Source organism: Adiantum capillus-veneris, chromosome 22 (genome assembly GCF_014529385.1).
Source record: "Adiantum capillus-veneris isolate H3 chromosome 22, ASM1452938v2, whole genome shotgun sequence".
Lineage (NCBI taxonomy): Eukaryota > Viridiplantae > Streptophyta > Polypodiopsida > Polypodiales > Pteridaceae > Adiantum > Adiantum capillus-veneris.
The window spans coordinates 111,951,009-111,973,053 of NC_140952.1; the positions used below are offsets into that span (position 1 = coordinate 111,951,009).

A 22,045-nucleotide genomic window follows, 5' to 3' on the forward strand; every position below is an offset into this window, starting at 1 on the left:
GTAGCTTACTGTATCCAAAATTGGATATAGCACCAAATGAAAGTTTGAGCTTCAATCAATTCAATGGCAAGTGCCAAATAAGATTCAATGCCACTTCAAAAAAGATACATTGAAAAGATGAACAAAGAGATTAGCGACCCACTCCGAGATAGAAGACCATCTAGTTTTAGAGATAAAAAGAGAGCCTTTGAGACAAGACTCTAGAGCTATATATCCATTGTAGCTGGTGCACACAAAGCATACCCTACTTTACTCCATCTGGCTGACCATGATCAGGCTCACATTACTATGGCTAACATACATGCCATCATTTTTATCCATTGAAGATGTCCTGGGATGTTGTTGAATGAGTGAGAGTAGCTTAGAGCGCATCCGCACGGGTAGGGTTTAACAACCTTGGCCCGCTTGCATCAACTGCACGCTCCAGCTCCAATTGGCACTTTCCTTAATGATCCCTCCGGCTTCTAATACCTCTTGTAATTTTTGGCAAAATGGCACAGCTACGTTAGAGTAATGTAGTAACAAAACTTAAGAATCGCATCAACGAAGGACAGTTCGACAATGCCCATCCATATTCCCCCCCTAGAATGAGAGGTACAATTTCAAACAGCTATTCCAGGTTGGTAGTTAGAGTTAGTTCAAACCAAACACAAGTAGTCTGTATGACCGATAATTGGTGCAGTGAGGAGGTTCAATGAAACCAAGAGCAACATCTTGATTTTCAACATTGTTGTCATTTTGCAACCACTTGGGTCTAAATGGTAACTCCATTAATAACTCACTTGAGTATTGTAAAGGAGTAACCACAACTAAGAGTTGTCCAAAAGCATAACCAGTTTTCAGATCTTCTGAAGGTACTGGAATAATGCAAGGAAACCTTGGCGTAACTTTCCATGCAATTGTGAGCCAGATTTCCTACTCGCGTGAGTATCTTAAAAAGTTCATAGATATGGAGTGTCCTCTTGTTAGAATTCTGAATAGTTTGGAACACAAAGAATTACATGTTCATCCCTAATGAAGGTTACTTGCCAACATACTTTGTCAACACACCTGGTAAGTCCTCGACGTATGAAACTATTGAAACAATCTCCAACCCCACCACAATAGGTGTTCAAAGTTGAAATCCGTACTTAAGCAAATTCTAGAATAGGGAGAAAATCATCTATTTAGAAATGCGTTGTGCTAACGTATGCTCTTAGCATATCCTTTAGCAAAAGAAATATTTGTAATTTGCCCATCCAACACGAGATGAATAGCAGCAATAAGAGTGAGGTGTTGTTCCCCAACCACTTACAGGCAGTCTTCCCTGACTGTGGAAAAACTAGGACTCAATCATTAAGTATCCAACCATATATTTAATATGGAGTGAAAACAACCAACTAGGTTGAAAGCGGGTGGACTGGAGTAAGCTCCTAGAGTTTCGACCATCCAACCCATAGACACCCATCCTAAGCCAGTGCCTTGTATGGCAGGGCGTAAACTCATAATAAACCTGCAGGAGAGATTGCACATGCAGTGCAAAAAAGGTGCAGAGAGAATATAAGTCCATGAATTGGCATGCCACTCCAAATAAATCAGTGTTATACACTAGGGCCCATAACACCTAGTGTGCATGCATTTAACACAAATTTATCCAAACCACAATTTCATGACGAGACTTTCCACGGTACATAAGTGAAAGCCTTTCAACAAGAGTTGGACCATAACAGAATGTGAAAGATCAGTCACACCTAGGTACCAACAATGAGACATTCTCAATAACTTAGCATAATTGGCTATATGTAGAAACAACCCTCCGTTAAGGTGGTTTCACAGCACTTTGTCATTGCAACAAATATATACTGAGTACCCGACAATTTCTAGCCACTGAAATTGTTCCTAATACGGTGTGCTCCAAATGGTCTAATAAATGGATGCAACCAGCATGTAGGGACTTCGTCACGACACATCATCAAGAATTAGGCGCCAGTGTCAGTCCCAGAGACTCATATTCACCACTTGTGGAATATGTCTCAAAGGAGGATGGCCGAAAAAGCAACATCCATCAAGTACAAGATGTACTTGTGTGTGGAGGAACTGCAAAACACTCCGCGACAAGAGTGAGAGGGACCCTCATTAGCTTGCTCCACACTGGCTAAACCGAACTCCTTGAGTTCCTAGACCATGTTGTATCCCATGTGACAACATGTGCCAAATTGAACCCTACAAGTAGGTTCGTAACAGCATAAGACAGAAAGATAGATTGGACACTTGGCCCAAAATACTTTGTGCTGACATGCCCTTGGCATGGCTCTGTAACATTCAAGCGTACTTAGACGTCTTGAAAAACTAAGCAAAGCATATAAAAAATGGAATAACACCAAATCAATAGATGCGTACCTGGAGATTTGAACGTAATGTACACTTATCGGTATTCAAACGGAGAGGAACACGTCGTCCACATGTGAAAAAACAAGCAACATTGCACTAGAAATCCTGGGTGTTGCCTTCGCCATCCAAACCCGTTGGGTAGAAGCTACGTAGTCAAACGCCCTAGTAAGATCCTTTGTAGAACTGCGCAACTAGCAAGTAACAGTAACCAACATAGTCAACCGTGTACAAAATGATTGGAATCAACTTGAAAAGTGTGTCCGTCCGCTACCGCGTTTGGTAGATTGCGGAATTCTTTCCTTGAAAGTATAACTGGGAGAGATCAACTGTGATCCTCAATGCAGATCAAACTGTGATCCTTAATGCCTATGGGGTGATGTAACAATCACCCGCCGCGTCTTACCCCAAAACAGTATGTCCATAGACACTCCGTAGTGCTATAGAGAGAGCAGGAGACCCACACAAGTGAACTGCCGATCTCTTATGGACAGCAATGCTGTCACAACTGATTGCTGCGTCTATACTCCATGGTAGAGATCAGCTGGTGTGAGTTTAAGATGATCAAAAACTCTATTGAGCGTCGCACTAAAAACATGTAGTGCAAAAATGACACCCTAAACATCCGTAATGACAAGAAGCTTGCTTGTCAATTTACGTCACTAGGTAGAGTTGTTTGATCTTGAGAACAATCATCCAAGGAATACCAACAAGTGGATCGTACCCTAGATTTAACAATGGCTCTTAGCCAACGTGTGTGGCTCATAGCCCTCATGGCAATTAGCGTTCAATTGTCAAACCGATGAAGACTGATGTGGATGGCATCTTGCCCAATTATTAGCTGAGAGTTAGAGCATCTTGGCTCATGAGGACTCACTAGTGAAACATGTAGCAAAAGCTTCTTAGAAAGTATGCAGTATTCTTCGAGAGAAATAAGAAAGAGAGATAAGAAGAGCATGCTGGGCTGAGGAACTTTCCTTAAGTGACGAGCTTGTATAAGTTGTGCCCAATCTGTGTTCTCTAACACATCTTATGCCGGAGTTGCAGCTTACCCTATAAGCATGCTCTACCTGTATAACACTGTCATCGAGAGAGGAAAGAGAAAAAACAAGCCACAGCTTGCCCCACTCACCATGTAGGGGGTCGTGACTTTACAAAAATGACTTAATATGGCACTTCGCCTATGAAATAAGTCAAAAGTTTGGGTTGTGTTTAGTGGTGTTGTAAACAATCCCTTTTTTTGTATGTCCGTGACAGAGTTGCAAGTGTGATAGCGGAAGCGTAATCTCTGAAGCGGTGGAATTCATGCCACCTGGCTAGCATGCCTTGCATGCAGATTTTTAAGCCCTTGGTGAGAGTGACGGCCTCAAACGTGAGGGCCAAAACCATTAGTGCCTTGCACAGTCTAAACTGGTAGGGATTCTGTGAGCTAATATTCCCTGTTTTGCCAGTTACCCGAAGCCTTGCTTCTTATAAAAGTGCCAAAGCACTTTGCTTTACACAATGAAAGTAATTGCCAAGTAAGGTGTAAACAGTGAAAAACAAGAAAAATTTAAACTTGGCCAACCTGGTTGTTGTTGTACCCCCTTGGCCCGATATTCCGTGGAAGAAAAGTCGCTTAAAAATGGTGCATAGCCATATCTGCGGCACTAGTGGGAGCTGTCGTATGTACAGATACGTCCCTTGTATCATATACGCTCGTCACTCACGTAATGAAATAACTTGAGTGCTCATAGCTAACAACTACTCTTGGTGACACACATGTGTCTGAGCAAAAAAAGATTGACCTTGTCAAGGTTTCATAGGGAAATGGCCTTGCTAAATTTTGCGACGGATTGAGAATCCTTCTGGAATCCTTGCTTTTGCCCTTACGCGCTAGGTAACCTTGCCTTGTTGGAACCTTGTTCCGTGGTGAAAACATGATGGAAGTACCATCGTGCAGCTTATGACATTGGTATACCGAAAGTAGTTCCCACCAATTTGTGGGTTTGTCGAGTAAAATGCCGTACCCAAGGCATATAAACATTTACCTTAAGGGCACCAAGAAAGTGTAAACGAAAAAAAATTAGTCGGCCATGCCAACATCTGTACCATACCCATTGCAGGGATTGCATGTACTTTCATGAATGCAATTGGATAACAATACCAATTGGTAGCAACCTCGAAACCGTTAACCATTCGTTAACCATTTGTGCATGTTTTTCTTGAAAACTTTAGTCAAATACAGAAATTGGAAACCTTATTGAGATACGTACCTCCCTTGCATGTCAAATTTAATCAGTGGTATTTGGATGAATCTTCCAATCCTATGACAAGCTGGTGGTTTGTTATTTATGTGTAGATTGGTTCCCGAAATCGAGGAGCTTCCTTGCCACATGACTGGCATCTGAATTTCTGATTACATGTGATTGACAACTTTTGAACACGAGGTTGATTCCATGGTCATGATGTCCTGACATCATGTCGATGGATTCACAAAGTGGCATTAGCCATCGACTTCATGATGTATTTACTGCAGACTATATGCAATTACATTCAATGATGTATTTGCTTGCCCTCCTTCTTTGAAATGCTGCAGATTCGCCCTCCGTGCTATCCATGTCCTTGCAAAACTGCAACATATCTCATGGGCCAACACCCCTTGATTCTAAACACAATCTTGTAGCCGTAGTATGTACTGCAAATGATGACAATTAGTCGTGCTAATTATGCTGCCCATCAAAGCTCTGCCAATCCGTAATTTCACCCATCCAAATACACCGCTTGAACGTAATCGTCTCCTTGAAAATGTCATAGACGACTCGATCTTCTCAAAGAAACAAGTACTAATAGCTACTTAGCCGTCGTAAGTTAACCTTGACCCGCTTCTACAATTTCTGCAATTTTGGAGAATCTGCAAAAAATTGACGGCATGTCAAAGAATTTCCCGACCCCTTGTCGACGAGGTTACGTCGCAGCTTGGCTGACAACCGGGTGAAAAACTATGTACTTTGTGCACGGGGTGTGTGCCGGGGTGGGCATTCACCCTTGTCCAAATTATTGGAGTAAAGTGTCCAAGGCCCAAAGCCTTAGGGCATTACAGGTGGGAAAGAAAACAAAGGCATTGTCGGCTATGGCAGCCAACAGCGCCGCGAGAGGCTTGGGAGCTGGAGATGTCGGCCCTTATGATGCCCGCCGCGCTCAGTTGCAGTGACGTGAATTGCCCACTAGCTCAGCGCGAAGCCTTCAAGCCCTCCCACATAGCCTATGGCGGAGGTCGATAGCCCGGCTCCCTTCGCCTCAAGAGGCTTTGCCCACAGGTCCTTCCTCTTCGACTTCTTTCCCGCCTGGCAAGAGAGGAGCTCCACGGCCTTGTATGCACATGCAAAAAAGACCACGCCCTCTGTCCCCCAAAAATAGAACCAGCTCTGATACCAATGTAAGACCTAGGGAACTAAGACCTGGGATCCTCCTCCCTACCGCCCCTTATATAGGCCTAGCTCCTAGCTCTTGCCCTAAGCGGATCCCCAGTCCACACTGGTCCAGTCCAGGCCCTTGGCCTAGGTCCCTGACCCCCTAGGTTGGGCCTTGCCCTGCTACAAGCGGGAGGACGTGGCTGCCCTACAAAATACTTGAAAATAGCACATAGCAAGACATAAACGAATAAATCTACGTACCTGTCGACTCGCACAAATCCATAATCGAGCACAATACGAACAGAGAGAGACAGAGAGCGAGAGTGATTGAGAGAGCACGTGTAGGCGCACCTCCTAGAGCAGAGTGCTACGTCGGCACGGTGAGAGAGAAGAGAGAAGAGATGAGAAGAGCAACGCAAACACTGGGTGCAATCTACCCCCGTGCAAGAGTGACCATTTTCCTCTTGCACGTATTTGTTATATAGATTTATTGAATGGTCAAATTGGTTACAAACTAGTCAGCCGGTCATAAATGGCCAAAGCTCATAAAAGAGCACTTGAATAATAAAATATACATGATATACAAATACATTTCCATAGGCCAAGCTGGGTCTAGTCTTTTCCACCTGTCAGCTACAATAAATCATAAAACATCATTTCTATAACATACCTCTCCGTTGGAAAGCAACTGTCCTCAGTTGCGAATATAAAAATCTGCAAATAATACTTGTCAAAAATAGTGATTAGTATGTTGTGTTACAAACATTACATAATAAAAGAAAAATTTATGAAACTAAACAATCATTAGCTTATGCCTGCCGTCATCCACATACTACCTATTCTAGTGTCCCATACCACTAGAATAAGCAGTATATGTCATACCCTGATGAATCAGGATATCATTGGTCACACTCATCATTAATCTCATAATGTCAAGTCTCATCACATAAACACTGCCATAATAATCACCAGATACCAAATCCCAATCCAATTCCAATTTCACAATATAAGTCCAAATCCAAATCACTTTCATTATGTACCTTGGTAACAAAATCATACCAGTTACAGTGGTGGCCAGTCACTGCAGCATGATTTTGTGATCGTTGTTGCCTAAACCGGCGAATCTACACCTGATGTGTTGCCTAAATCGACGAATCTTCATTTGATATTGTTTAAAAATCATGAAACTGTAATGTTCAATGTGCTGCCTAAATCGACGAATCTTCACCAAGATGAGTATCTACACACTGCTTAAATCGGCGAATCTGTGTGCTTATGATCAATGGACTAGACAAGGCATAAAAAACAAAACATCTACTACTTGTTTGACACAAAATTGGAGTATGCTTATGTGACAAAGTACTTCCAAACAATTTTTCTAGTATCCCAAAGCACCTTAGCTCGGATGAGTAGCTGCATAGCTTATGGACAAGTGAGGTCAGTAAAAATTTCCTTTCAATACCATTAGAAGTCATGTTTGAGTATGCCGCTTAGAACACAATGCCGAGAAATGAAATATGAAAAGAGGAATGTATTTCATGTACATACAAGGAGTGTATACTGTTTTTGAACATGTATATACCAGTGTGTGGGGGGGGGGAATAGGCACAAATAATAGAAAGTTGCACTGGCATTGTAATAATGTTTCAAGAGGGGTATTAATCAGAATGCATTTAGGAGTGTCATACTTGGATTTTGATATGAGACCATTATAGTTAGAATTATCTGCATAAATTTTCTAGAAAAAAAACAAAGCACTAAAAACAATTGAAAATGTTGGGATCTGCAAATAAAGATGAGAGAGAGATTTTTGTGTTTATACTTGATAATTGGTGACAATGTAGGGCAGGATAGTATCAAAATAAGTTAAGAGGCACATGACTCATGAGAAGTAAATTAAGGTTTACATTGAGCCGGGTAGAGTTTAAAATTCACAAGCCACTGAAGTATGGAACATCGATATTCATGAGAAACTCTAGAAATATGCAAGCGGTTAAGTACCACTAACTTCATGGTCTATTACCTTTCTCTGAGGAAGGCAATTAGTTGGTAGCTTATCGTGCTTTTCTGGAAAGATTTTTATGAACAATGGCACCATCATATGTGCTAGAGAGCATTCATTACAAGAAAAATAAAATGAATAAAAATATATATTATTATACACCTATGTTTTCAAACCAAATTTTGTTCAAGAGTTATGGGCTACACGAGCCATTGGGTTCAAGTGCGAAGGGAAATTTGAATTATTTATGTCTTCTAATTCCGGTTTCGTATTTTGAGCTCTAAAGGAAAAATTGATTTAGCAGGGCAACCTTTATGCCAAATAAAGAGAATGTGAAGAAAACCCTTATTGAAAAACAACATATATCAGAGATATTGGTCACATTATAGAGATATTTCATTAGCCATAGCCTAAAGTTGTGATGAAAAGCAATATTGTTGTCGACAATGTGTGTTGGTCTCCGACATTGGAGAAAGTATTGCCGTGGGCGTCAAAGAGCATCCTCAATGTCTATCGTCGGAAGGAAGTCATAGTGGGAGGGGGAAGAGGATAGCAAAATGAAATGTTATATTACGGGTCTTCAAAGTCTTATGGGACCAAGCTCAGACAACCTTTATGGATTTAATACAATTTCTGGGTACAAAATAAAATGAAGTAAAGTTTAAAAAAAAAAAAAAAGAATTTTTTTTAAAAAAATATTCTGGCTGAAATCATTATCGTCGTCGTCATCGTCACTGCCCAAGGATGCCCGATAGCGACCTGTTGTCGCTGAGAGTCCGGAAAAGCTTCGTCGAGGTCCGCTTCTGTACCAAGTCAACGCGGGGGAGAGAGAGAGAGAGAGAGAGAGAGAGAGAGAGAGAGAGAGAGAGAGAGAGAGAGAGAGAGAGAGAGAGAGAGAGAGAGAGAGAGAGAGAGAGAGAGAGAGAGTTAGTTTTGATAAGGCTAATTAGCCTGTTCTTGGCATTCAGTTGGCTTCATAGAGAGTCGCGAGGGCGAGGAAGATAGTGAGAGTCCATGAAGAGATGTCGTAGATTACCTCTTCTCGTGGATAGAGCGTGCAGTTCTCCTCTGTAGTTCAAGATGTGGGTGGCAAAGGTAGCCATGGCTTGCGTAGCCACCCGCGTGGCTCGCTTCATCAACCCTAATTCTTCTCTTGCTTGCCATCGGCATTCTTTACAGCAGAGCTTTCAAGTCCTCCACCGCTGCTACCCTCCCAAAAGAACGCATGTTGGTGTCGCATTCGCCCTTGACATATCCTTCATCGAGGCTCCTCTCACTAGCATCGAACTATCAGCTGAACAAATCTACTCTATTGTGCTCGACATCAGCGCTAGCCCTGCTCTCATCAAAGGCCACACTCGGCCCGGCCAGTATGTGCAGCTTCGAGTTGCTAGCAGTGGTAGCCAACCTGCGTACATGTCAATTGCATCCCCCCCAAGTACTGTAGCCTCCGGATCGCTCGAGTTTCTCATCCAGAATGTAAAGGGCCAGACTGCCGGCTTCTTATGTGACCTCAAGAAAGGAGACAAGGTTGAAGTTAGCCCTGTTGCTGGAAATGGGTTTGCCATCGAGGCAATTGAGAGGGAAAAAAGAAAAAAAGAAATTCAAAGATGCTCAGTGTCGTACGGTTGTTGTGGCCGGGAGGAGAGGGAGGATTAGTTGGCTGGTGGGAATTAAGAGAGAGAAATCAGTACTGCACATAATCCGTTTATGTCGGGCTGCATGGCGGTTGGCAGTGCAGTGTGTGTAAGAGAGAGAGGGATAGTTAAATTGAGGTTGGCATGAGAGAGAGAGAGAGAGAGAGAGAGAGAGAGAGAGAGAGGGAGAGAGAGAGAGAGAGATAGTTCTATTATCGTCCTGGGAGGTCAAATATGACCTATGGGACCAAATGAACATGTCACGTGGTGTGAGTGGAGTTCATAAGTGACTCTCGATGCTCAAAAATGGCTGAAATGAGCGTCGCAATAGAGAGTCCACATCGTGGTTGGGAGAGGAAGGTATGTAGGGAGAGATCATGGCTGAATATATGGGGAAAAGAGGACCTAATGTGGTCAAAAGTTGAGCACTCAAGTAGTGTGTGGTACTCACTCTCTCGCACTTGATGAGAGAGAGAGAGAGAGAGAGAGAGAGAGAGAGAGAGAGAGAGAGAGAGAGAGAGAGAGAGAGAGAGAGATTCTGTGGCTCCAAGCCTGCATGGCAGCTTATACATGCGAGCATGGGTGGTGGGTGAGAGCAAGCAGGTGAGTTGCGCTCACTTTGTGTGGGTATGAGAGCACCCATCACCTGCACCACAGTTTGCTATGCAGGAAACGAGTGAGAGGAAAAAAAAACAAAAACAAAAAAATTCCCACTAGTCATTACTTCTTGTGCGTAACGGCTGCATGCAGCCCGCGTGAACTTGCGGTTGGAACAGATGGAGTAAGCTGCTCTCTTGGTTCTAGTTAAGGACAAAGATAGGCACAACAAGGTGGGTGTGTCGTGCACGAGGATGCACTGATGGCCAGCTATGGCACAGGAAAGCGTGCCGAGAGAGAGAGAGAGAGAGAGAGAGAGAGAGAGAGAGAGAGAGAGAGAGAGAGAGAGAGAGAGAGAGAGAGAAATTTCAGTGGGTGGGCGCATGCACAGATCATCACCGCAGGAGAGAGAGAGAGAGAGAGAGAGAGAGAGAGAGAGAGAGAGAGAGAGAGAGAGAGAGAGAGAGAGAGCGCATGAGCTTAGCGCCGATATGCAAGAGAGAGAGGGAGAGAGTTGAAACTGCCTGGCTCTATTCGCCATGCTGCACGCGAGCTCGGTCTACCCTGCTGCTCGTGATGTCATGCATCTGCAAGTCACCTACGTATTTTTTTTAAAAATAATAATAAATATCCTTGTTAATTATAAATTTCGGGCCTAACTTGGGACAGGTTTCCATGAGAAATTGCAAATATGCTGAAATTTTATGTTACTTTTAATTCCCTCTCCTTCCTATGACAGAACACTTCCAATCCTTCTCTTACTACTCTTCTTCTTTGTCGGCTATACAGATCCTATGACGATATTTATCGCGCTATTAATATATATATATATACGTTAATATTGTGTAAACTTGCTCATAGTATAAAATGGTCATTTCTACTGTCTTATTTAGATATCTTCCACTGAGTACAAATTAACGGAGGATTAAAGCCAGATTTTCATGAAAAAAATAATATAGGACAAGAACATAGAATTATAAATTTTGAAAACCAAAAGAAAACAAGAGCACTTAGCTTTTGGTTATCCGAATATGCAATCTCTGGAGCGTAGCCTCAACTCTGATACCACTGCTACAAGTGGGAGGACGTGGCTGCCCTGCAAAATACTCGAAAATAGCACATAGCAAGACATAAACGAATAAATCTACGTACCTGTCGACTCACACAAATCCATAATCGAGCACAATACGAACAGAGAGAGACAGAGAGCGAGAGTGATTGAGAGAGCACGTGTAGGCGCACCTCCTAGAGCGGAGTGCTACGCCGGCACGGCGAGAGAGAAGAGAGAAGAGATGAGAAGAGCAACGCAAACACTGGGTGCAATCTCCTCCCGTGTAAGAGTGACCATTTTCCTCTTGCACGTATTTGTTATATAGATTTCTTGAATGGTCAAATTGGTTACAAACTGGCCGGCCAGTCATAAATGGCCAAAGCTCATAAAAGAGCACTTGAATAATAAAATATACATGATATACAAATACATTTGCATAGGCCATAAAACTATTGATTATCTGTTGCTCATGAGAAAAAGCCCTTTTGCTTTACTTGGCAGCCCTTGTGTGACAAGGGCCTTAGCAGCCTCGGGACTAAGTGACATGGGCATGGGAGGGTGGGATCTACGGTGGGGATTGTGGGCCGTAGATCTGGGCGCGGATATCCTAGATTACTTTTTTTAATCTATGGTACCTTAGATTACTTTTGTAATCTAAGGTACTCGCGTTTCAAAGTAATCTAGGGTACCCCATTCTGCGGGTGTGGGGTTTGAACCCGTGATCGTGATCACTCATGAGAGGCACATGTCCTAACCACTTTGCCTTGCACGCATTTCTGAAACATGGGGGCCCTAATTCACTTAAAACATGTGTGCACGATGACAACCCCGAAAGTAATCTAAGATACCCTAGATTACTGTAAGGTACCCTATATTACTTTCGGCGTCGCCGCCGAGATCTACGGCTTTCACAAGTCCCCCCACCGGAGATCCCACCCTCCGGGTAGCCTTAGCAGCTTTGAGCTTGGAAGTTTGACCTACGGTAAACATGCCAAGATTTTGCTCATGAACCCTAACGGAAGCCAAGGTTAGTGGAGTGTTCGCAGAGAGAGCGAGAGAGAGCGAGAGAGAGAGAGCGACGGGGAAGGAGAGGCCTCCGAAGGCGAAGCAAGTAAGCTCTTCCATTCTCACCTCTTGATTCGGGGAGTTGCGGTCATCTGTTTACATGTAGCAAGCGAAGCTGGTAGCCTTTCTCCGTGTTGGAATCTGCGAGTGGGAATTTTTCTATGTAGTTAGTGTTTCGCAGGTATGAGTTTGACGAGGTCGAAACTTACGTACGAAGCTTAATTTGAAGGCTGCGAGATCGGGCTCGGCAGATTTCTGCTTTAAATTAGCTAGTTAGGGACACCGTATCTCTGCTCTTTCCAGAGCAGGGTTGGTGTGTCGTAGCCCAGGTTTTAAACTTGAGAAAGCATGGCTTCTGGGCTGTGCCGGGATTGTGTAAATATGAGAAGTTGCTTTTCTCTGATCGAATTGTTTTTGCAAGGTGAGTGTTTTGCGCGATCAGGATTCCTCAGAGGCATAAATGGAGAGCGTTTTTTTGCAGGGAGGAAGAGCGTGAGGGTGAGGCATTGCAGGCCCCAAGAGTGTTGTGTGAGGGTGAGGATTTTAAGAGAGTCTAGTAGTGGAGAGAGGCTCGAGCTAGAGAGGCTTGCAAGAGAATACACTTTCGGTGATTAATCATGGAGGATACTAGCTTGCAACTTGGAAACCGGAAGTTAGTGGTATGTATGTTGCAGGTTTTTTGATGCAGCTGGAATGGTTTCATGTGCCTATCTTATTTTGTAGTGGCATGTTGTATTGCAGGTTCTTGGCATTCCATGGGAGGTTAATACAGATGGTTTGCAGCAGCACATGAGCAAGTATGGCAATCTTGACGATGTTGTAGTAATGAAGGTAAGGCTATTTTGTGTCTTTTGCAATTTATATGGCTTTTTGTTGGCTAGTGAATTGCTACATTTACCGCAAATACTCTGGGCTAATTTGAAGTATTGAGCAGGATCGGAAGACTGGTCGTTCGCGTGGGTTTGGATATGTGACCTTTTCCACTGCTGAAAGTGCTGAGGTAAACCCAATCCTCCTGAGGAGGAGTTGTTGGGGAGTATTTAATTTGGAAAATATTTACTTTATTTTGTTTAATGGCCCAGAAAGCGCTGGCTGCAAAGCACACCATTAATGGGCGGGAGATGGAGGTTAAAGTGGCGACTCCAAAGGTGATATTTTATTTATACTCTATCCTTAATATTGGTTGTGGGAATTCAGCCTAATGGCGTTTTGAACAAACTGATTGCAGGAGGAAATGAAAAACCCTCCCAGGAAGATCACTCGAATTTTTGTAGCCAGGATTCCTGTTAAAGTTCCTGAGGGGGAATTTAGGAAGTATGTTTCTTATGTGACTGCACGTTCTCTTTTTGCATGAGAGTGTTGGATTACCGGCAAGGAAGGTTGCTGTGTTTGCTTTGTGCTTGATCATGATATTCTTGTAGCACATGTATGCTCAAAGTGTTCGGAAATGTCATTAACAGCAGTGACGTAACAGTCCTAGCTTTTGGACTCTAAACTTATGTTGAGCTTGATTAGAGGTCTCCTTAGTTGTGTTAAGTGTTTTCGGACTCTTCAGTGGTACGTATTTTTTGTCAATCACCTTTGCATTGCTTTGATTCTTTTCATTTAAAGCTTTCGTTTGTGCAAGGCTTCATTACAACTGAGTTTGTCCTTATGTCTAGAGCTGCACTAGAAAGCTCTGTATTGATGTGTGCGCTTCTGTGCATGTGGTGTGAGTGAGCATATGTTTGTATTCGATTCTACCTAGTACCTAGCTACACCTTTTATTTGACACCGATTTTGTTAGTGGGGATATCATATTATCTAGTTAGTAAGTACTGTGCTCGATGGAGCTGAATGTAGGATTCATCTGGCTATGAAATATTTTTGTGGGTAGTTATGACCAATGAATTTAAGAAAATCAGCGCACTATCTACAAGGAAGTGCCTCACTACATTGTAGTCATTGACTTCTACAACACCTACATAGCGTTTGCTTTCTAGGAATCTTTCACCATTGAAACTTGTTTTAACCAGAGAAATAGATTAGATGGCCAATTTTTTCTGTAAGTTTGTACATCTGGTAGTAAGAATGTGGTAGTAGATGCTCTTTCAAACTCCCAAGGTGAATGCGATTACCCTAGTTTATACCAAGAATTGGAATCTCTTCGTGAGATGTATCCAACCAACCCCTAGTTTTCCCCAATTTGTCAAAAGTTACAAAATGGTGACAATGTTTATCCTTATTCCATCAAGGATCACAATTGAGCAATTTATGTGGGAATCCCATTAAGAGTAAAGATTACGGATGAAGAACATGTTTTCTTTATGTTGTTCATCGAGGTATTTTGTCTACCATGTTAGCTTTAGAACGCTACTTCTTTTGGCCAAACTTTATAGCATACATGGATCTATATGTACGAGAACGCTTGGTTTGCTAATAGGTATAGTGCGATTGACTTCATGAAATCTCTAACGTACCTTATCAACCATGAGAGAGTACAACCATAGATTTCATTACGGATCTCCCTAAGATTTAGATTGGAAATGAGATTTCGTGAGCAAGCTTATTGTATTTGAGTTAAGAAGACCGTTAAATCAAATCATATGGCTAGAAATCTTTTGGCTTAGATTTTTAAAGTTCATTGGTTACAAAAAGGTCCATTGTGAGTGATAGAGATCCTGGCATGACCAATAATTTTTGCCATGCTTTGTTTGAGATTCTTGGCACATTTGTGCCAAGATTTCTTTTGTGCCTACAACCTTATATAGATGGGTAGAGAGACTTTACGAATTCCTAGTTTTAGATTTGTTGATTTCTTATGTGTTGGATTGACTATCTAGGTGAGAAAAATACTTACTCCTTATCGAGTATGCATACAATGTCACTCTACACTATGCTATAGTTAAAGCTTCCTTGAAGGTAAGCTAATGCTTTCACCGATCCTTTTAACTAAGGTTAAGATTTTTGCAGTAGATTAGTTTGTTTGAGATTTGACCAACCCAAGCAGATTATACATCATTAGGGTTGGCCATTTAAGTTTGGTAAGATCCCAAGAAAGAATTTAGTGAAGTGTAAAGACTACTCCCCTCTAGAGGCTCAATGGATGAGTAGACATAGCACTACAGTTGAGGACAACTACATAGAAAACAGACGGATGTTGCTCAACGGACGACTATGCTAGAGGTTTGGCATCTCAAGTGAACAGCCCAATGTGGTTCCATTATTTATTTTGGCTTTTAGGTATTTATTTTACTTATTTTTCAAATTCTGGGTAGGTCAATTTACTTATGTTGTTATATAAGCAACCCCTTGCCTCCATTGTATACACATCCAGTCAATCATTGGCAAGGTTGATTGAATCAAGAGTCTCTCTCTCTCTCTCTCTCTCTCTCTCTCTCTCTCTCTCTCTCTCCCCTCTTGGTCTCTACTTTCGCATCATCGACTTTGACATGGTATTAGAGCTCTTGGTGAAGCTCTGACCACACCCTCTATCTCTAGCATTCTAAAACGCAGCTGTGCAGCGGAGCCAAAAGCCTCTCTATCGTCAGGGTCTTGAAACGCCTTAGTTGGCAGCATCTTGCGGTCCCTTGGCCCTTGTGGAAAGCGTTTTGAAACGTTGTAGCTAGTGCTTGTGAGCGCTTGCGAACAGTGAGCTCCTTCGTGCGTTATCGTATGCGTTTTGAAATGCCACTAGTTCAAGCTTGGAGACGACCCAAAGCGTCTTGAAACTTTGCCTGTTGAAGTTCCTCCCTTTGGCGACGGCCCCAACTCACCCACATCCTCCCTCCCCTTGCTAGTGTTTCAAAACACCTGCTTGTGATGGAAGCCTTCCCTCTTCCTCTATACTCCCCGCAAGCGCCTTGGCTACTCTTAGCATATTGAAACGTTGTGGCTAGCTTGCCTTGGTGACATGGTGTTCGAGAGAGGGTTATTGTTAGGAGGTTGTTCTTGATTGGCTTGGGGACGCGAAAACAAAGGCAAGTTGACGTTAACGATTTTTGTTTTTGTTTTTGGTGCAGCTATTGTAGTGGAGCGGCTTGGACGAGGCTAGAAGATTGTAGCTCAAGAGCAGGGTGTGAAAGAACCTTATTGCGATGATCTTGTGGCTTTGTTAGTGCGGCCACCCTTGGAGTGCGAGAAAGGTTACTAGATTTTCCAATTTCCATGTCGGAAGGTCCATGCGTGGAAGTTCCATACAATCATTTCTTACGAAGGCTAAAGCTATTCATGATCAACTATCGGCTATGAAAGGTGCACTGATAAGTACTCACTTAGCTGCTTTGGTTCTCATGAAGTTGCCTAAGGAGTATGAAACGATGGCTAGGACACTTGGGCTACAAATCACGAAGGAAAAGTTGGAATTTGATGATCTCAACTCCTTTCTCATTGAGGAGGAAATCGTGTTGATAACTCAAGGCATCTGTGAGACAAGTGGGGCCATGGATTGCAAATCCAAAGGCAAAGCCAGAGATTCTACAAAGCAGAAATGTAAAAGCTAGCATTAGGAGGAAAGCAGTGTGCCAGTGATAGTGACTCAGGGAAGGACAACAAAGCGATTGTTGGTGTAGTGGAGTCTACACTGACAAGGTCACCCACCTCCTAGTCACACGGAGATTGGTGCCGCCATTAGACTTAGCCCCAGAGAGGCTTGTGAGTGGTAGAGAGAGGCAAGCGATGCTTCCTACACATAATTTGGACCCTTGTGTGTTGGAGTTCAAGTTTTCAGCGTTTGAACTCGTAGGTCGGAGTTCAAGGCACATACATCTGGTAGGGAACCAATCAGATGTATCTAAAGCACTATGGATGAGTGCACCAATCCATTGTTGTTGGTCGGATGATGGACAGGATGTGTTCCATAGTTCATCATCTTGGAGTATTATGTTTAGGACGCGTTGTTCATAGTTCACGAATGGGGATTCTTGGACGTAGTGTGGTCTACATCTCAAAGTTTCTAACAATGCAACCGATGCTCAAGATGGCATTCTTTAAGGTACAAAGTTGAGGGTAGCAAATCCGAGGTGTATCTAGTGGAAGGTACCTCTATTGGGGTGTCCATGATAGCTTCTTCATGGACTTGGTCTCACTATTGATGTCCAGTATGAGTTGCAGAGAGGGTGGTAGAGTTTTGGCATCTCAAGTGAAATACCCAATGTGGTCCCATTATTTATTTTGGCTTTTAGGTATTTATTTTACTTATTTGTCAAAGTTTGGGTAGGGCAATTTATTGAGCTTGCTATATAAGCAACCCCTTGCCTTCATTGTACACACATTCAACTATTGAATGCTTTTGGTTTATCTCATCGAATGGGTGACTAGAGCATCAAGTGGGAGTATTTGGCCAACCGGAGCGGAAATAGAGAGCATCACCAAGGAGTTGTTTCATAAGTCTGGTGAGTGAGACTTAAGAGATGGGAATTTCCAGTGTGCCACATGGTACAAGCGTTGCCAGAGGCAGTCTGTCGGTTGTGGTCTCGAGGGCCTCAGTGCATTGTGCCTGAAGAGGGGCATCAGCCAGGTTCGCTGGAGTTGACCTTCATCATGGTTTGTTTCACAAACCATAATGCAGTTCTTACAGCTGTAGCTCCATGGTAACTCTTGCATTGAAGAAGGGCTAATTTAACAATTCTTCTAGTTTAGGGTTATTTTTGGTTTTCTTCTGTATTTTTAGGAGGTTTCCTGGTTTGCTGATTGAAGAAGCTTTGTTGGTTGGCACCCTAAGCTCTAAGAGCATGTGCCATGTTTTTCCAGTATTGTTGTCTGCTCTCCAAGAAATGTCATGATGAAGCTTGAATAAGTCTTTAGGTGCTAGAGTGAGTCATGGCCAGGCTTTCATTCCATCCTCAAAGATTTACCAATCACCTGGCTGCAATAGAAAGCGATCAGATTATCTCATGGATGCTCTATGGTATTGCTTGGTTTCGTTGCTGTATTGAATTCTCAAAAATCAACTGTAGTTTATAATGGGTGAGTCTGGCTACCTATTTCTGGAAGCTTGATAATCTTCAACATGTTTTATAAACTGTACACTCTGGAGGGACCTAATTACAGGAGTGTGATATAAATCAGGATCTGAATATTGTGTTCTCTGCTCAAGTGTCTGTCTCTCTGCAAAGGATCATGGCAATGAACTATTTAGGATGTGTTATCCTCATATCATGCTGAGTTCTGCTCTTTCAAAATTTCTGTAGGTACTTTGAGAAATATGGAACAATCACGGATATCTATATGCCAAAGGTGATTTTACATGACTGTCCCAAGGACGACCATTATGATGTTTGTGTGTAGCTCTTTTTGTCTTGAAACTGACGCCAATGGCCGAAATATGAATCTGTTGCATGATCTAAAATTTGTATATTGTTGCGAACAGCCATTTTTGCATAAGTGATGTGTTTTAACACTGTTTTTCTCAGGAAGCAGGTGCTAAATCTCATAGAGGCATAGGCTTCATCACATTTGAGAGTTCTGGTAAATATCTTGGCTATATTTGTACATTTTGCCTCATGCTTTCAGTCTGGTTGCGTTACTTGGAAGCCTGAAATTTGCAGATGCAGTTAACAAAATCATGGCTGAAACTCATGAGCTTGGAGGATCCACAGTTGCTGTTGATGAAGCTACACCCAAGGTGTGTTCTTGGGAAAGACATTTTTCTGTTTAAGTCAAGTCACAGAATCAGCAATAATCTCTCTCTTTCAGGAGGAAGCTGGCAGATCAGGTAGGAGCGAGAGTTATGCAGGACATCATGAAGGTAGCTATCTCTCAAAGTATTACGACAGGGAGTATAGTGGCGCATATGGAGCATATAGCCCCTACATTGCTGCAGCTGGCGCAGCTCCCAGGCTAGGGGGCTATGGAGGAATGTCTTCTTATGGATCTTATGATTATCCCTCGTCATATGGAGCTGACTATGGGTCAAACAGGTATGGAGGGAGTGGCTTTTCACCTTTGCCTCCTAGCGGTGGTGGTTATCTTGGTGGAGGTGGCCTTGGTGGTGCTGCAAAAGGCAGACCTACTGGTTTTGGTGCTGTGGCTCCCCGCCAGGGTGGTGTGAGGAACAGGATATTTGTTGGAAAGCTGCCATCCGAAACTACCAGTGAAGATCTACTACAATACTTCGGAAATTTTGGTCGTATTTCGGATGTTTTTCAGCCCAAGGTCTGTATTGCACATTTATGAAAAGCTTATGGTTATTGTCCGACATGCTTTTCAAGCTCAGTCTTGATATTTGCAGGATCCCAAGGGTAAGGGACATCGAGGTTTTGCTTTTGTTACATTCATGGATGAAGGCCCTGCTGATCGAGTATGCCGACGGCCCCATGAACTTCTTGGTCATGAGGTGAGACAGTTCTATTGGGTATTGAGTTGTGCAACTTGTAACATGGTTTTGATTCACTTTGTTGGGACAGATTGCTGTGGAGCATGCGTCACCACTGGATGAGGCAGGTGGGGCGGATGCATACCCAGCTAGTGGGGGACTGTATGGAAGCAGTGCAAGTTCTGCTTATGCTGGAAGCAGCTACAGGGCACCCATGGACTATTACAGTGGGGTAGGTCTTTTCAAGAACTGTTATAGCTCCAAAGGGAGCTTATATGCTTGTAGACTGGGGATTTTTCAATGAATTAACAAAGTAATGGTTGTGCAGTATGGTGGTGGCTCATACGGAGGTGGCGTAGGTCCCATGGTAGATGCTGATCGGGCCCCTAGGGGTGATCTTCGATACCGACCATATTGAAGCACGTGTCATCTTCAGACCATAACCTCAAGGCATCTTCAGTCTGAAATTGTAGTAACTGATTGGATTCTAGATTCCTTCTCTCATGGTTGACAATCGAACATTTTGACCTAGAATTTGGAATTGTTCCATGAAAAGGACATGGCGGTGTGTTCTCACAATGATCCAGTTCTCTCCCCGTATGACTGGTTATAAGCATAGACGCCTCTTTTTCATTCCAGGTTCTAGCTTCATAAGAGTGACTGCCTTGCGATTCAAAGTGGGTAGGCTTTGCTTGCATTATTTAGCCGATTTTAGAAGGTTTCACAATGTGGAGGACTTTGCCAAGGAAGGGGTCGTGTGCGAGGATATTTTTGCTAACCTTTTCAATTTATTGCCTCAAAAAGAAACCAGGCATGTCAATGATATTGTGCAATTTGTCAAGTTGCCTTTGTGGTCATAGCAAGTTCTCTGTATTTGGAAGGTCTAAGCATTACAGGGTTGTATTGTGTTGAAACGACAATAGAATGGAGCATTGTTTGCCTGTCTGATCTCATCATCTGACTTCGTCATTGTGGAAGTTGTGGATGTCAGGTTGATGGTTTCAAAACCCTTTTTGTAGTCTCAGCATCATTTGTACTGTTTGAGAGGGTCAATATCTCAATGTTTCTACCAAAGTTACTGGCTATGTGGCAAATACGTTTCAACTCGTAATTGCAATCACTGTACGGTTTGTACCCAGCTAGAAGTGTTGGTGGGTTCATTTTTAGACAAGAAGCTAGACAGTTTACTTGATAAAGCTTACCTTTTTGCTCTGTATTGAAGGTGGTGGTTTGAGCTACCTGTGTGGCTTGTATGTAGTTAGAAGGACGGTGGTAAGGTGGTCTTGTCCCTGCTGGTGAAGGCAGGATGGTTTGGCTTTGTTGAGCTTGCTTTTTACTGGTGGCTAATGTGACTGTCAACAGTGGTTTTGAAAGCTTGGCTTAATGTGACCGTCAACAGTGGTTTTGAAAGCTATCACATGTTTTGAGGACAGGGAAGACTTCTCTCTGAAGTATTACATTCTAATGGTTCAGTGGTTAGGTGCACTATTTTTTGAAAGTCTCTCTCTACATCTTGCTACTTTGGATAAATCTAGAGGCCTCTTGAGACTGTTCCTAGCACTCTAAAACTTCCCTTCTAAAAACACACACACACAGTCTATTGATTGAGGGCTGGAATCCATGATTGCACCGTGAAATGTTGGAGAGATCAACACTAGAAGATATAGAAACCTCCAGCGAATCATTGGCTCCAAAATTAGTGCATCCACCTCAACATCACAGTCCTATAGTAGCCCTCACTACCTTGCCCCCCCCCCCCACCCCCAATCCTTGATGGTTGGAAAAGGCCCCTTACTGTCCTTTCTTGTAATGTGTGCTCCTGGCCTCTGCCAGTAGCCCACTTTATTGGGAAAACACATTAATTCTATAATTGGACATAAGTGTCTTAAGACACTTTGGTGTCCTGTTTTCTTTCCAACTTTTTGGATTTAACTAGTGAAGCTCGAACTAAATCTTGACCTGTTCCTCATCAAGGAATTAGCTTATGTCAAAATAAGCACTGCACTAAAAGATTGATTGTAAGTTTGAAATTGAAGTTCAACAAAAAATTAAGATGGTTTATCAAAAAATTCATAAAAGACTTCTAACATCTTGAAAAAGAAAGATTTCTCAAGTTTTTAAATCCTTGGTAACGGTGATTACTATGAAAATAAGAAAATTAATCTTAAAAGCTTAGTTTTCATACTTAGAAACGTATGAAACAAAAATATGCATCTTGAAAATGCTCATAAGGGAGCAATTTTTTGGATTTTCAAAGCTTGTATGAAAGAATTGATGTAATCTTAATGCAAAGCTACGATTCAAAGTAAATCTATAAGTTAATACCAAGAATGCACATATTTTTTGGGCCTCCAATCTTCAGTAAGTGTCAGAAATCAAGTTGCCTTCCAAAATTTTATCATGCATTGTCTATTACGAATATAGTCTTGTAAAAAAAAAACAACGTAATATGAGATTAGAGATGCTCCTTTTGTGTTCTAGTTGAGGAATTATCTATGCTTTATTGAAATTGACAATTTTTTTCAAAGTTATGTCCATTTTTTAGATAGAAAATGAAATTATGTAGTGAGTGCAGTTTTGAGATACAATGATATATCCTACTTATAGCATACATCAACAACTATTTTTTTCACTTGG

The 22,045-nt window shown here is 42.4% G+C and overlaps 2 protein-coding genes across 3 annotated transcripts; both read left to right on the top strand.

Annotated features, from left to right (window-relative positions):
- Window positions 1-8,865: 8,865 nt before the first annotated feature.
- Window positions 8,866-9,423, top strand: LOC147430026 (fruit protein pKIWI502-like). Its single transcript, XM_086495087.1, has one exon. It carries the CDS (start codon window positions 8,866-8,868, stop codon window positions 9,421-9,423), a length of 558 nt encoding a protein of 185 aa, XP_086351213.1.
- Window positions 9,424-11,998: 2,575 nt separating this feature from the next.
- On the top strand, window positions 11,999-20,349 carry LOC147430027 (uncharacterized). 2 transcript variants are annotated; one of them, XM_086496222.1, is made up of 13 exons: window positions 11,999-12,160; window positions 12,596-12,773; window positions 12,856-12,945; window positions 13,049-13,114; window positions 13,197-13,262; window positions 13,343-13,428; window positions 18,285-18,330; window positions 18,507-18,561; window positions 18,642-18,718; window positions 18,790-19,248; window positions 19,325-19,429; window positions 19,500-19,640; window positions 19,737-20,349. In XM_086496222.1, the coding sequence occupies exons 2-13, from the start codon at window positions 12,732-12,734 to the stop codon at window positions 19,824-19,826; spliced, it is 1,323 nt and encodes a 440-aa protein (XP_086352348.1). In that variant the 5' UTR covers window positions 11,999-12,160; window positions 12,596-12,731; the 3' UTR covers window positions 19,827-20,349. The 2 variants fall into 2 exon arrangements, with proteins under 2 accessions (XP_086352348.1, XP_086352349.1); XM_086496223.1 differs by lacking the exon at window positions 12,596-12,773 and having other exon boundaries at window positions 12,000-12,160.
- Window positions 20,350-22,045: the final 1,696 nt, after the last annotated feature.

Coding starts and splice junctions, on each gene's coding strand:
- LOC147430026 (XM_086495087.1), top strand. CDS start 8,866: ATGGCTTGCGTAGCCACCCGCGTGGCTCGCTTCATCAACCCTAATTCT.
- LOC147430027 (XM_086496222.1), top strand. CDS start 12,732: ATGGAGGATACTAGCTTGCAACTTGGAAACCGGAAGTTAGTG. Junction 13,429..18,284: donor CCTGAGGGGGAATTTAGGAA/GTATGTTTCTTA, acceptor AAATTTCTGTAG/GTACTTTGAGAAATATGGAA. Junction 18,719..18,789: donor TTGATGAAGCTACACCCAAG/GTGTGTTCTTGG, acceptor TCTCTCTTTCAG/GAGGAAGCTGGCAGATCAGG.